Source organism: Simochromis diagramma, unplaced genomic scaffold (genome assembly GCF_900408965.1).
Source record: "Simochromis diagramma unplaced genomic scaffold, fSimDia1.1 OVJJ01000343.1, whole genome shotgun sequence".
Classification (NCBI taxonomy): domain Eukaryota; kingdom Metazoa; phylum Chordata; class Actinopteri; order Cichliformes; family Cichlidae; genus Simochromis; species Simochromis diagramma.
In genome coordinates, this window is record NW_024386831.1 from 3,625,361 (window position 1) to 3,637,914 (window position 12,554).

The 12,554-nt window shown below is 38.7% G+C and overlaps 1 protein-coding gene across 1 annotated transcript; it reads left to right on the forward strand.

Moving 5' to 3' along the window:
• Positions 1–189: 189 nt before the first annotated feature.
• On the forward strand, positions 190–8,718 carry ormdl1 (ORMDL sphingolipid biosynthesis regulator 1). The gene is made up of 4 exons (XM_040027559.1): positions 190–325; positions 1,915–2,094; positions 4,365–4,516; positions 5,464–8,718. Exons 2-4 carry the CDS (start codon positions 1,921–1,923, stop codon positions 5,597–5,599), a joined length of 462 nt encoding a protein of 153 aa, XP_039883493.1. The 5' UTR covers positions 190–325; positions 1,915–1,920; the 3' UTR covers positions 5,600–8,718.
• The last annotated feature ends 3,836 nt before the right edge of the window (positions 8,719–12,554 follow it).

The window sequence follows — 12,554 nt, forward strand, 5'->3', positions numbered from 1 at the left end:
TTAAATAATTTATTAATTTAAATACATTTAAATAAATGTATTTAAACATTAAATAAATAACATGTATTCTGTTTTTTAAAATGTATTTGTTCATTGGCGTATTGATTGGTGTGAACCGTTAGGGGGCGGGGAAACGGCCTTACAAGTCAAACCGTGGAGTTAAAAATACCCCGGGTAAAAACTCCCTAAATCCGCGTCTACTTCCGGTGGTGTCCGTCTACGTCGTGCCGTCTGCACTGTCTGGGAGCTGAGCACAACAGGAGGAAAAAGCGTTTCTCTTGCAGCAGTTTGTTCGTGCAAATACCTTCACTGCTTGCTACTAGCTGTAAGTCTCGCACTCTGGGATTGTGGGAGGTTTCTTTTCCTTTTTGTATTTAATTGAATTCAACTTGGTTTATGAAGGGTGGTTATTCGGGTCCGGCTATATCCTGGGAAAAAACAATCAAGGGAGGCGTTCCGTGTTTATACAACTATTTGTGAGGGTTGGGTTGCTGCTAAATACCAGGTTTACACCAGTTTCATAACAAGTGCAGTGAACATAAGTTAACTTGGTGCCTCCTGGGTGATTTTAAGGCTAGTGTGGTGTGCTGTTACACAAAAGTTAAGCAGATAGTGACTTTTTTTTTCCTGGGTCTTTCTGTAATATCATCTGCATGTCTGCTGACAAGAGCAGCAGTTAATGACCACAGTGAACACTATTTGAGACTAATATAAAAATTTGAGTCATTAACCGCCGCACTCAGTGCTGTATATATGTCATTTGCCCGTTAAAATAACGATGCACTTACTGGACTATGCTAGCTGTTTTAATAACAACTTGAGCTCTGATCTGTCCTTTATCTATTTAGAAAGTGTGTCAGAGGCCAAAGTTTAACCAGTTACATAAGGCCCTCCACCCCCGTTATTGTTGTACCAAGTACTACAGACATACTTTGATAGTGTAATTTGATTTTCAAAATAACAGCTGCACCATATAGCGATAAAATTCATACAGTTACAGTCAGCTTGTTTTTTCAGAGCTAAACCCGGTACATGCTGTTACTGTGATTATCTAATTATCAGCCACTTTATTAGATACATTCGGTGTTACCTTTTTAAAGATTGGACATTTTTTGTAATCAGAGATGCTCTTGTGGATAACTGTGATAATTATTTGAGTTAGTGTTGTTTTTAAGTTGCTGTTGTCAGCTCGAAGCAGATATTTCAACCATATCAACCAGATATTTTCAATGGAGTCTTTCATTTTTGGAACGTCTTCTGTAAACACTAGAAATGGTTTTGTGGACATTTTTTAAATATGTCTAAATGCATTTCTGGCTAATTTACCGATATTCGTCTTAATGAGTGTTTTGACTGGTGTATCTATTAAAGGGGCTGAGTGTTGATCATAGTTGACCATCCTATTGAATTTGATTGTTTTTGTGGAGTTTTTGTTTTTTCTTTTTGTCCATGTTAAAATGCAGTCAGATTAAAAGTTTCTGCCACTGAACTGCAACAAACCTTCACTGTTGTCTAAGAACTTAAAATTAGTAAATGTAAATGAGACTAAACACAATAGATTACAGTGAGTTTCACGGAAGAGTTAAGTGTGAGGAAACTCTCATTTTAAAAAGTTGGATTTATTTATTTATTTTTTAGCAAAACACATCAGAGGTACCCATTTAGACATGGGGTGAACATACTCAATAAGAGGTGGATTAGTGATGCTGGATTATGGTGCTGTTATCTATAAATACAACTCCACCCCTAAATCCCTGCCATCAGTTTCTCTCCACCTCGATGCTCAGCTCTTTGAATTCAGTTTAAACATTCAACCTCCAGGTGTTTTAACACAAAACAGGTGGAATAGCTTTTTTTTAATAATGTGTATAACAGAAGTGAAAAGTTGTTTTGTGAATGTCTTTCTGTCCACAGACCAGGATGAATGTGGGTGTGGCTCACAGCGAGGTGAACCCAAACACCCGAGTGATGAACAGTCGAGGGATTTGGCTGACCTACGCACTTGGTGTTGGTGTGCTTCACATCGTGCTCCTGAGCATACCCTTCTTCAGCGTGCCCGTGGTGTGGACTCTAACAAATGTCATTCACAACTTAGTAAGTTCAGTTTTCTCTCATGCTGTGTCAGTGCTGCTATCTGAGCTTCAGAAACAAACCAGGCTGTTCAGGGGTTTTTCTACATAGAGAAAGGCTGTTTAGATGGTGCCAAAAGGAGCAACAAAAAATATGATTGAGGGGGGAAAAAGAATGAATTGCAGTTCATAAACTGAAATATGACATCTCTGACTTTCAGCTGCTGTATTTCACACAGGCGCTGGACAAGCCAGCTAAACTGCAGTGGTTTGGTCATGATTTTCAGTCTGTTCACGCTCCAAATGTCTTGCAGGAAATGCTCTGAGTTACAGCCCAGACTTACCTGGTGGGTTGAGCAGTAGTTTATTTCAGGTTTGCCAACACTCACTCACATGTGACACTCTTTCGTTAACCTGTTTCAGCAGCAGCTCTGATTCCAAATCTTGCACTTGCTGTGTCCAAAGACATGAGGATCTCGTGGATTAACTTTTATTTCCATTAGCAACGTCCCCAAAGCAACAGGAAAATCAGCATGTGCTCAAAGTAGAATTCATCCACTGCTAAAGTTTCTCTTATATCTTATAAATATTAATGAAAACCATCTCTCGCAGTTTCCCTGAAAAGTCCACTTCACTGGATATTAAAGTCTCTAAAATTTATTTGCATTTGTTTATTTTTACCAAGTACTCAGGAAAAATACTGACAGTGATGCATTTTCTTTGTTTTGTTTTTTTTTTCTTTTAAAATGGAACAGAGCCCTACATCTTTGATAATATCAGATTTCTATAATCTGGTTAGTAATGGTCACATGTCACAGAAAAATGGTCAAATAATGCAGCTGTGGTCATCTACTGAAGGCCTTCTCTGAGCAGGACGATGTACTGATATTTTACTATACAGTATGTCTATTTATCTTGCTATGTTTTTTAAGATTCTAGTGGTGTCAAAATATATCACGTTGTCTTTTTGATTATTTTTACATAAGTGGGATGGTGAGGTCAGATGCTGATTTTGTTTATTTGTCTCCAAGTTTACTAAGGATCTGTATTGGTCCTGAAAAAGCCATATTGGTCAAAAGACTGAAAAAGTATTCGCCTCCAAAATTTAATTTGAATACATTTTCTTTTATTAGAGGGTTAATAAACAACAAAGTTAACATTTTTAAATTTAACAGATCAAAGTGAGGTCTTCAAAATCCTTGTTTTGTTCTAACCAACAGTCCATAGTTAAAATAAATAAATAATTAAAAAATAATTTTCTGTGTTTGGCAAGGAAAGCATTAAATTCTATATTATTTCAAGAAAGTTTTGTGTTAATTCTGATTTCTAACGCTTATCAGTTTGATTCAGGAACCCTGTTTTGTCTTAAGGCGGTTTTCCTTGTGACAGCCTGATGACTGACCTATTATGATAATTTCCCCATGCCTCAAAGTCTGACAAGAGTGACCTTTCATTGCTGCATGGCTGGCCTCAAATGAAGAGAGTTGATGTGGGTGACGTCATCGAACAGTTTGAGCTCAAGGATTGTGTATCACAGCCAATAAGGAAGGCTATTAACAGTAGCGGCTGAGGTCAACTATAGCCTATTGTTTTCCACCACAATACACCATCAGTGTGGTGATTATTTCTTGGCCGTATGTCAGCGCTTCAGTTTCATTACATTTCCCTCTGTATTGCAGCTTTTTCCATCTAAAGCTCCAGTGTTTTGGACACAGACATGTAATTAGAACCTCCCAAGATGGCTAACTTACGAGGGGAATCCCAAAAGTAAGGTATTTATTTTTTGGGAAATACAAACAACCATTTATTTTCCATAATATTCGCATCATTTTAAAGCTTGAAGACTTATTTTTCTACATAATCACCATTTTGGTCGATGCATTGTTGTAGACGCTGTGGCAGTTTTACAATGCCCATGTCATTACCCGCTCACGGCCGCTGCAGAATTGCCTACTGGACAAATGTTCTTTCAACTTTGGGAACAGGTGGTAGTCACTGGGTCTGAAGTCCAGACTGTAGGGTGGGTGGGTGATGAAGTTCCAACAAAAGTTTGCCAGGAGATCGACATGGGCATTGTAAAACTGCATCGACCGAAATGGTGATTATGTAGGAAAAATAAATAAGTCTTCAAGCTTTAAAATGATGTAAATATTATGGAAAATAAATGGGTTGTATTTCTAAAACAATAGGAGACCTTACTTTTGAGATTGCCCTCGTAGTTGACAATAAGAGGACATCACATTTCTTTTTGGCCAGTCTGTCAGTACACTATTGACCGCAGTTTCCACTCCACAGGGAATGTATGTCTTCATGCATGCAGTCAAAGGCACCCCTTTTGAGACCCCTGACCAAGGAAAAGCCAGACTTCTTACTCACTGGGAGCAGCTCGACTATGGCGTGCAGTTCACCTCATCTAGAAAGTTCTTCACCATCTCCCCAATTATTCTGTACGTATTATATACCAATGATTCTGTCTGAACCTGTTGTCTTTAGACATGTACCTCCAACCCTGATAGTTCTGTAGACATTACCATGTGTGAGAGAATGCCAAGTGGAAACTTCTAGGAAAATGATACTAGTGACATGGAACTACCAAAAACTTTGAATCCACGAATGCCCGTTTGAGCCTGGCTCCAACAGTGACACAGACTCCCATGTTAAAATGCTCTACAGCAGAAATAAGATGTTTACAGCGTGCCACAAAAAACCTTTTAGTTTCTATGGTTGTACAATAGTAAACCATTAGCCATTGGTGGTAGACTCCACATCCTAGTAACTGCACAGAAAACGGTATTAATTAACAGATAATTAACACACAATTCTCTGGAAGGCACAAACTCTGTGGAGAGGTACAGCTCAGTGACTTCAGTTGGCTGAGGTGAAGCCTGGCTGCACATCTCAGCTTCCACATGTGAGTCAAAGAGACTGTCCCTGAAAATAAAAACATCTAAGCATTTCTGGGTCTGAGCAGAGGATATGTGTGTCTTTTATTTTTTATTTTTATCCTATAAATGGTTTCAAGACTTTATGTCCCTGAACCATTTTACGTGATTAGGGGAGTTCCACAGGGTTCAGTATTGGGTCCAGTCTCATTCACACTAACCAACTATGATGTCCGTTTTTATGCTGGTGACATAGTTCTGTACTGTATAGTTGTTATGATAGTGTGAAAGACGGGAAACTATTCATAGAGCCCAGTGGCAGGCTGGAAAAAATGTTTTACACTTTTTATATAAAAAAAAAAAAAAAAAAAAAAAAAACCAAAAACAAACTTTGTGTCTGTGGAAAGTGACTTACTTTAGGAGGCATTGTATTTATTTATCTATTTTTATTTGATTGAAACCGAAATGCTGCAATGTATTTCTAACACACTGTCTTTTCCCCACCTTTACAGATACTTCCTGGCAAGTTTCTATACAAAATACAACACAACACACTTTGTCATCAACACTGCCTCGCTTCTGAGTGTCCTGATCCCCAAACTGCCACAGCTGCATGGAGTCAGAATTCTTGGCATCAACAAGTATTAATAATTGTAAATGCTGCGCCTCTCAGCAACTGAAGCTAATTCCTGTGTAGTCTGTACCGCCGATGTGTGTACCAAGTCATACAGTTTGTGTAACGGCCGCTGTTGTCGTATAGTAACACCAGAGGGGTGCACTACGAAACGAGGTACGTTGAGCCTAAAGAGTTCTCAGCGTCATGAAGGTAGCTCTGTTTTTTGTTTTGTTTTTTGTTTTGTTTTTTAAACCAGATGACTCAGCTCTGGGCGGAGGCTACATTCAAAGTTTTTGTGTAACATTATCTGTTAATGAGCAGTACAGATTTTCAGCTGAGGTTATATATGCAAAACCTGTTGAGCCGTGTGTTTGTAATGCCCCCAAAGAAGTTGTGCAGTTTTAGTTGAACAAACTGTTACAGCAACAGGGATTTAAATGCATTAGGCTGGCAATGCAGAAAACGTGCTTTTATGTTTGTTCATAATTTCCTGCTGATGTAAAGCAGAGTAGAACACTGATTTGTCTAATATTCAGTCAGTAAACGTACTTCCACTTTGAAATGGCCAAAAACTCAAGTGATTTTTTTTCATCCTTTGTTATGGGACAGGGTCAGGCCTGAATGCACTTCCTGAGTTGTGTTAGGAATAAACTGCAGCAAAGAGAAAACACTGAGCAGTGTGTGATCGCAAAGCTCCACAGCTCTGCCCATGTTAATCAAAATTCTTAGTATCTTTAACGTTTGCTGATCTCTCCTTCAAAATTGTTTCCTTGGACACCACTATGGCTAGTTTTAGATCGCGAAATCCTAGAACTTGTTCCATGCATTTCCACCCCATAAATAAATCCTACTGGCACAAACTTAGAAACAACGACGTAACCCGAATTGGAAGGCAGTACCTGCAGTTGACCAGTGGTTCACCAATGATTCAGAGATTCTGCCCATCATTATTTTTATTCCCATATAAAATATCCGATCCACTGCAAGAAATACTGTGGAATAATGACTTCACAAACCTGCTGAAATGAAAGACGGGTTTTAAGGTAGAACTCTCATGGCGGTGGTAGAAAGGAAGGAAAAGATCACGCAAAGTTGTTTGGAAAAGTTGACAATGAGTGAAGGGGGCGACTAGAACAGGGTTCCTGCAGACTGATTTTGAAGGTTGTCTGAATCTGAAAAGGCATCCCTAGTTTTTATTAGTCTCAAATTTCCTCAGATTTGGAGAGGTAATTTAACATCTTGAAATGTGGTTGGTCAGAGCAGTTGCATTGCTCGCTTTACTCAGAAATGAAGAAATGTAAATTCGTTGAATATTGGCTCTTCATCCAAGCATTTGTGAGTCACAATATGTTTTGTTCAGGAAGTGCCACAATGGGAATGAAGGTGCGGGGGAAAACCCCTACAAGTTTTGGTTCAGTTGCAAGCAGTTCTGACTAGTTGCCTTACATTGTTTACCTGCATAGCCTAGCTTTTTGCTCAACTACAACTACACAAGACAAACAACATGCAGCTAAAGCAGTGAAATCTATATGTAACATTTCTTACCCTGTGGCGGCTTCATCTTTTTTGCACATGCATTGGGTTTTGTATAGCACTTTTTACCTCCTGAAGTCAGACATCCTAAAGCGTGTGTGACAGAAAGCAAATTAGCCGAAGCTGTACAGAAGAGATGACCATTGCTTCCATGTCTGAAACATGAAGCCAGTGCATTAGTGCCTTATATCTGCAGGCTTTTAATGGTCGAGTAATCTGGCTGCATAAAGAAGCCAGATTTTGTGGAAATTTTTGGAATAATTACCCTCCCCTCCCCCTATATCATCCACTTACTACACTTTCTACTTTTAAATAGTTAAAACATGCAGTTATTTAGTTGTGTGTGTTGTTTTTTTTTTTTTTTTTTTTTTTTTTTTTTTTTTTTTTGTTAATTAAGCTCCCCATCAGGGTCAGAGGCTATAGTTATGTGAATGACAAGCCACTGCTACAGGAGTTGGTCAGATCCAGCCCATCCTCTTGGTGTCATAAAGCTAAGATGGCAACAGCACATACTTGCACAGACGCAAACTGAAGTGAAAGTGGAAAAAGCTGCGATTCAGGCGAACTGGGGGTGATTCAGGACATGATACAGAAACGGTGTGAGGAGTCGAGACTTCCATGGAGCGATCAAAAATCAGCGTGCATGAGGAGGCAATGTCAAAGGGAATGGTTTCATTTTTTTTTTTTTTTTTTTTATGGGCAGAGATTCAGAACTTTTGTATTGAGTCCCATCTTTGTAAGAAACTTTCTTTCTGGCCTGATGTTTGGCTGTAGTAATTATCGTAAAGTCTTCACTGCTCAGTGTGATCTGCTCCTTTTTTCTTCAACACAGAGTCGGGATAAACACATCTCACCTTCATGACACCTGTTATCTCTGAAAGGAGGCTTGGCTGTGTTCAGTTTGCTTTGTGGTGCATCCCTCTGGTTTAAAGATGATATGTCTGTACATGACAGGATGCCATACGCATTACTAACTTATGTGAATATTTAATGATGTCTTTTCGGCCTGCGTCGACCTGGGCGGGCCCAGGCATCAGTGAGGCTTTAGGTTGAGTTTACTTTTCTTCCTTTCTTTGCTCTCATCTCACACACAGTGATGCAAATTGTGTTTCTAGTCACAAAGATGTTGCAAATGTATTTTTCAAATATGTCTTACTTTGTGAGGGTAGGAGCCCATGGCTCGCTGTTTACCGGTACAGTCTGGTTTTGTAACGGGTGTCAGACATTTTTGTGCTGAGGAAGAACAGAATCAAGCTCTTCAGGTGCATGATTTCCTTTGTGAATCATTTGTAACCAATCAGAACAGCAGGCGTTTCTCATTGTACTCTTTGTGAGTGTATGTGAGTGAATGTGTGAGTGAATATTATGTCCTTTATGTAGAAATGAGACAGATTATTGTTGTCAGATTAAGTGTTTACTGAGGGAGCTCCACAGTGTCTTTGTGATGAACTTACACTCATGTAGCCACTCTCTCTTCATACTTTGAGGGATTATTTGATTTGGTTTTTTGTTTTTTTTGGCTATAATTGAGGCAGCGAGTCCTACTTTGTTTGGCCATAGCTTGTAGTACTTGATATTTCTGGTTCTTAATCTTATTAAAATGTTTGCCCTCCATCTACTCCGTCTCACGTCTTAATTGCTTCGTCGAGTTTCTGAAGTTGACGACTACAATGAGGCTCTCAGGGACTTTGCCACAAAAGTATAAGCTGAGAAATGAGGAATTCTTTCAGGACCTATCAGAATTTCACAGATGTTACTCTTCAGTGCCTGAAGAGTAATAATCAGCTGTATTGGATACCTTTGTTTAGGAGTGCTATCGTCACAGAGCTATCAGGTTTCATCTACATAAAGGCATATTAAATAGGAGCTATTCTGTTTACTTCTACCTGCATGTCTTCATCCTTAGAGTTTATTATTCAGTTCAAAATAATCCATATTTATCTCATCCTGGGTTTATCCTCAGTTTATCCCCTGTCCGAAACAAGAAATTTTAGCCCCTTCTTTTTTAGGTCAACTTTTCCCTCACAACCAGAAGATTTCAACAGCCTGAGATGACCCATATTAGTGATACACCCTCTCTATAACTTCACATAAATCAATGAGTAGATGAAAACTGTGAAACAGAATTTGGAGCATTCTGAAGCCTGAGCTGGCCCTGTGGCCTTCAAAATAAATACACCACCTAGAACAAGTTACTTAGTTTAGTGTCTGCTTCATAAAGTTAAGCCAACATTCAGCTTGACTGTATCAGGCGTTTTTAAAGTAACTCCTCATAGTTTAGTTTTTAGTCAAATATAATCACCTAAGCTTAAAAACTAAAACACGTGGGGACAAAAACAGTTTGGTTAACTAAAATAAAAACTAGATTTTAGAAAAATTTAAAGTAACAGATGATTTCGTGAACTTGGAGAGCTAAAATAAAATTTGCAGTTACAGAGCAAATATGCTCAGTTTTACCATTTTTAGTTTTGAACATTTTATTGCATCTTGCCTGATGAGTCAGTGATGTCTACAAGACTGAGAGTCGACTGCTTTCAAAAAGTTTTCTTTTTATTGTAGTGTCTGTTTATCCTAAATCTTGCCTCTGCGTGGGCTCTTACATAAATAAAGCAGCTTATCTACTAACTGGAAGGTCACTGGTTTGATACCCAGCTACTCCAGAGTATCCTTGGGCAAGATACCGGAGTTGCTCCATCCTTGTGTGAATGTTGGGTTAAAAACACTTGTAGGACTGAGTGAACAAAATTGGTAGTAAGAAAGTGCTCAGAGTAGAAAAGCAATAGAAGTACCTGTCTATTTCAGCTACAGTGAAGGTGTCAGGGTTATTCTGCAGCCACAGTGTCTTTTTTTTAAATCTAAATCATCGGTGTAATTTGAGTCTAAATTCTAAATTAAAACTAATCAAATAAATATCAAAGAAATACTGCTTGTGATTTTCTCCAGAACTTTCCTCTAACTGAAGTTGGAATGAATGAATGTGTTTGCAGTAAATAAAATTGACCACTAGATGGAGACGAGCACATCTGAGCACTCACTGGTTTTGCAACTTTAGATTAAATGTAATAATAGCAGTAACAGCAGTTCAGTGTTTTTACTGGTTTATGGGTGACGATGTATAAATATGTTACATAACACATGAGGATTGTTTCTGGCATAGTAGAGAAACAGTTTCTGCAATCAGATAAGACCAAAGCAGAAAACGCCGAATCATCCTTTTCACTAATGTATACTTCAGTCCCCTACTGAAGTATTTTTTACTATTCTGAGCTAATGGGTAAAAAAAAAAAAAAAAAAAAAAAACTAACGGTAGTGCTGTGCAATACTTCAAATTTTTGTATCAATGCAATATGGAAAAAAAAATAAAATTACAGGACGAGTATTGCCAATACCAATACTGATAATTTCCTCTTATAAAGGCAGTTTATGGAGGTAAAAGCAGTGTCGTGACTTATGAGACGAATCATCAATAATTTACAATTCACTGATTTTTACTTTACCCAACAATCCGTTAATATAGCAAAACACACCTTTCAGCTTTTCGTGTATATTGAAACTGGCTTCTTTTGGAGATAAGGAATGAAATGCGCCTGATTGAAAAGCACTTTTTGCTATAAAACTGACATGATGATCAACACAAAGATTCAGACATCTTTCATAGCACATGTTTGAGGTATATTTCTTTTAAAATAAATTTACAAGTAACGCAACAGAGTGGACTGCATACTGAACTTGACTACAATATACATAAACTGCTATCAGCCCTATGAATGAATATCATGGCAGAACACTATTGAGATCTCTTTTATTTCCTTCTGTGATGTTTTGCATGCAGCATAGGTCTTCCCACTTTGGCGAGTGAAATAAGTGCGGGAATAACATATCTTTTGTCCAGTGTGTTCACCTCGTTCCCGAAGCCTTCCTTAGTCACCGCATTTACATTGGTGATTTCAGTGTGTCATTGTGCACTGGATGGATGCGCCGACTCACCGGACCGGCTCGCTTTCAGTTGTTTCAAATGAGAAGCTCCTCACCTTCTGTGTGTCAAATTTAATTTTTTTGTATTTTTTTAAGTCATCCAGACTCTACCTCCAGGAAACTTAAGGTGTGCGTGGGGCACCTGTGACTTTTTCCACGCAGACACATCATCAGGTAGTGATTCAAGCAGTTTGCTTGGTTTGCTTTTGCTTTGTGTTCTATTGTAGAAGCACACATTTTCTGTTTCAGCCAATCATGTACATTTACCTTTGAGAATCCAAATTTGAAATTGAGATTCAAATTCAATTATTTTTGCAGTTAACATCAAACTCTGCAGAGTTATTGTAGATGTATGAAATTACTGGGTAGGAGATCAAGAAAAGAAGGAATCTCCACAGAGGCTGTTTATGTTACGGTCAGCAAAGAGGAGTGACCATCAGCTGAGAAAGCACTAAAGCTGTGATGTTTGCTTTGAGAGTGTTGATGGAGAAGTACCAGGAGAGGAACTGATGTACTGCATGAGGAAGTGGCAGAGAAGTGTGAGGTGTGCAGCACGAGTGACTTAGTTTCAAGGGATTATATCAGTGATCTGTTCTGAGCCTTTTCTTGTTTACAGTGGTGATGGGCAGTCTGACAGGTGAGTTCAGCCAGGAGCCTCCGTGGACTGTTAGGTTTGCAGAAACCACTGTGATCTGCACTAAGAATGGAAAGCAATTTGAAGAGAGCCTGGAAAGGTGGAGGTGTGGAGAGAAGAGGAATGAAAGTCTAATAGAAGCTAGACAGAATACATGTGTGAACGACAGGGAGACCAATGGAAATGTGACGGTGCAAGGAGCAGAGGTAGTAAAGATAGTCTGAGATGGTTTGGACGTGTGCGTGGGAGGTTTAAATCCATTAAACCTTTCAGTAAACTGCACCAGTTTAATATGCATGAAGTAAAAGAGCAGAAACTAGCATTGCTACCCTGGATGTCTGACCCGGTTTCTGATAATTCACTGGAGAAAACTTCAAAAAGTGTATGCAGGGTAAACATTCGAGGGTCATAGCACCATGTGGCATGGGCAGCTGTGATAGATCTCCTTCGATGAATTTGCATGCAAGGCTCATCTTCTAGCTTGATTCGTCCTGTGTCCTCCTGTCATCTGGACATCTCCTATAAGTAAGAATAAGGCTGCAAATTGCTGGAAAAGTGAGGCGAATTAAAAAGAGCCAACTCCCACATACTTTGAGGGCCTGTAACTTGATAAATATTCATAAAAAGATGGTAAAGATTTGCATGGCTTTATTAAATATACTAAAGTTATCTTGCAAATAAATGTTAATAAATGATCAGTTTGAGTATCAGCGTCAAAATGTGTAGCTTAGATGACCAGAAGTTTGGTTGTTGCCGTTGTTTCCACATTTGACTGGAGTCAAAGTTTTGAAGTTTGTTTCTTTTTCTGTCCCTTTATGACTCACCTGAATTCCCTTGAGTGATGA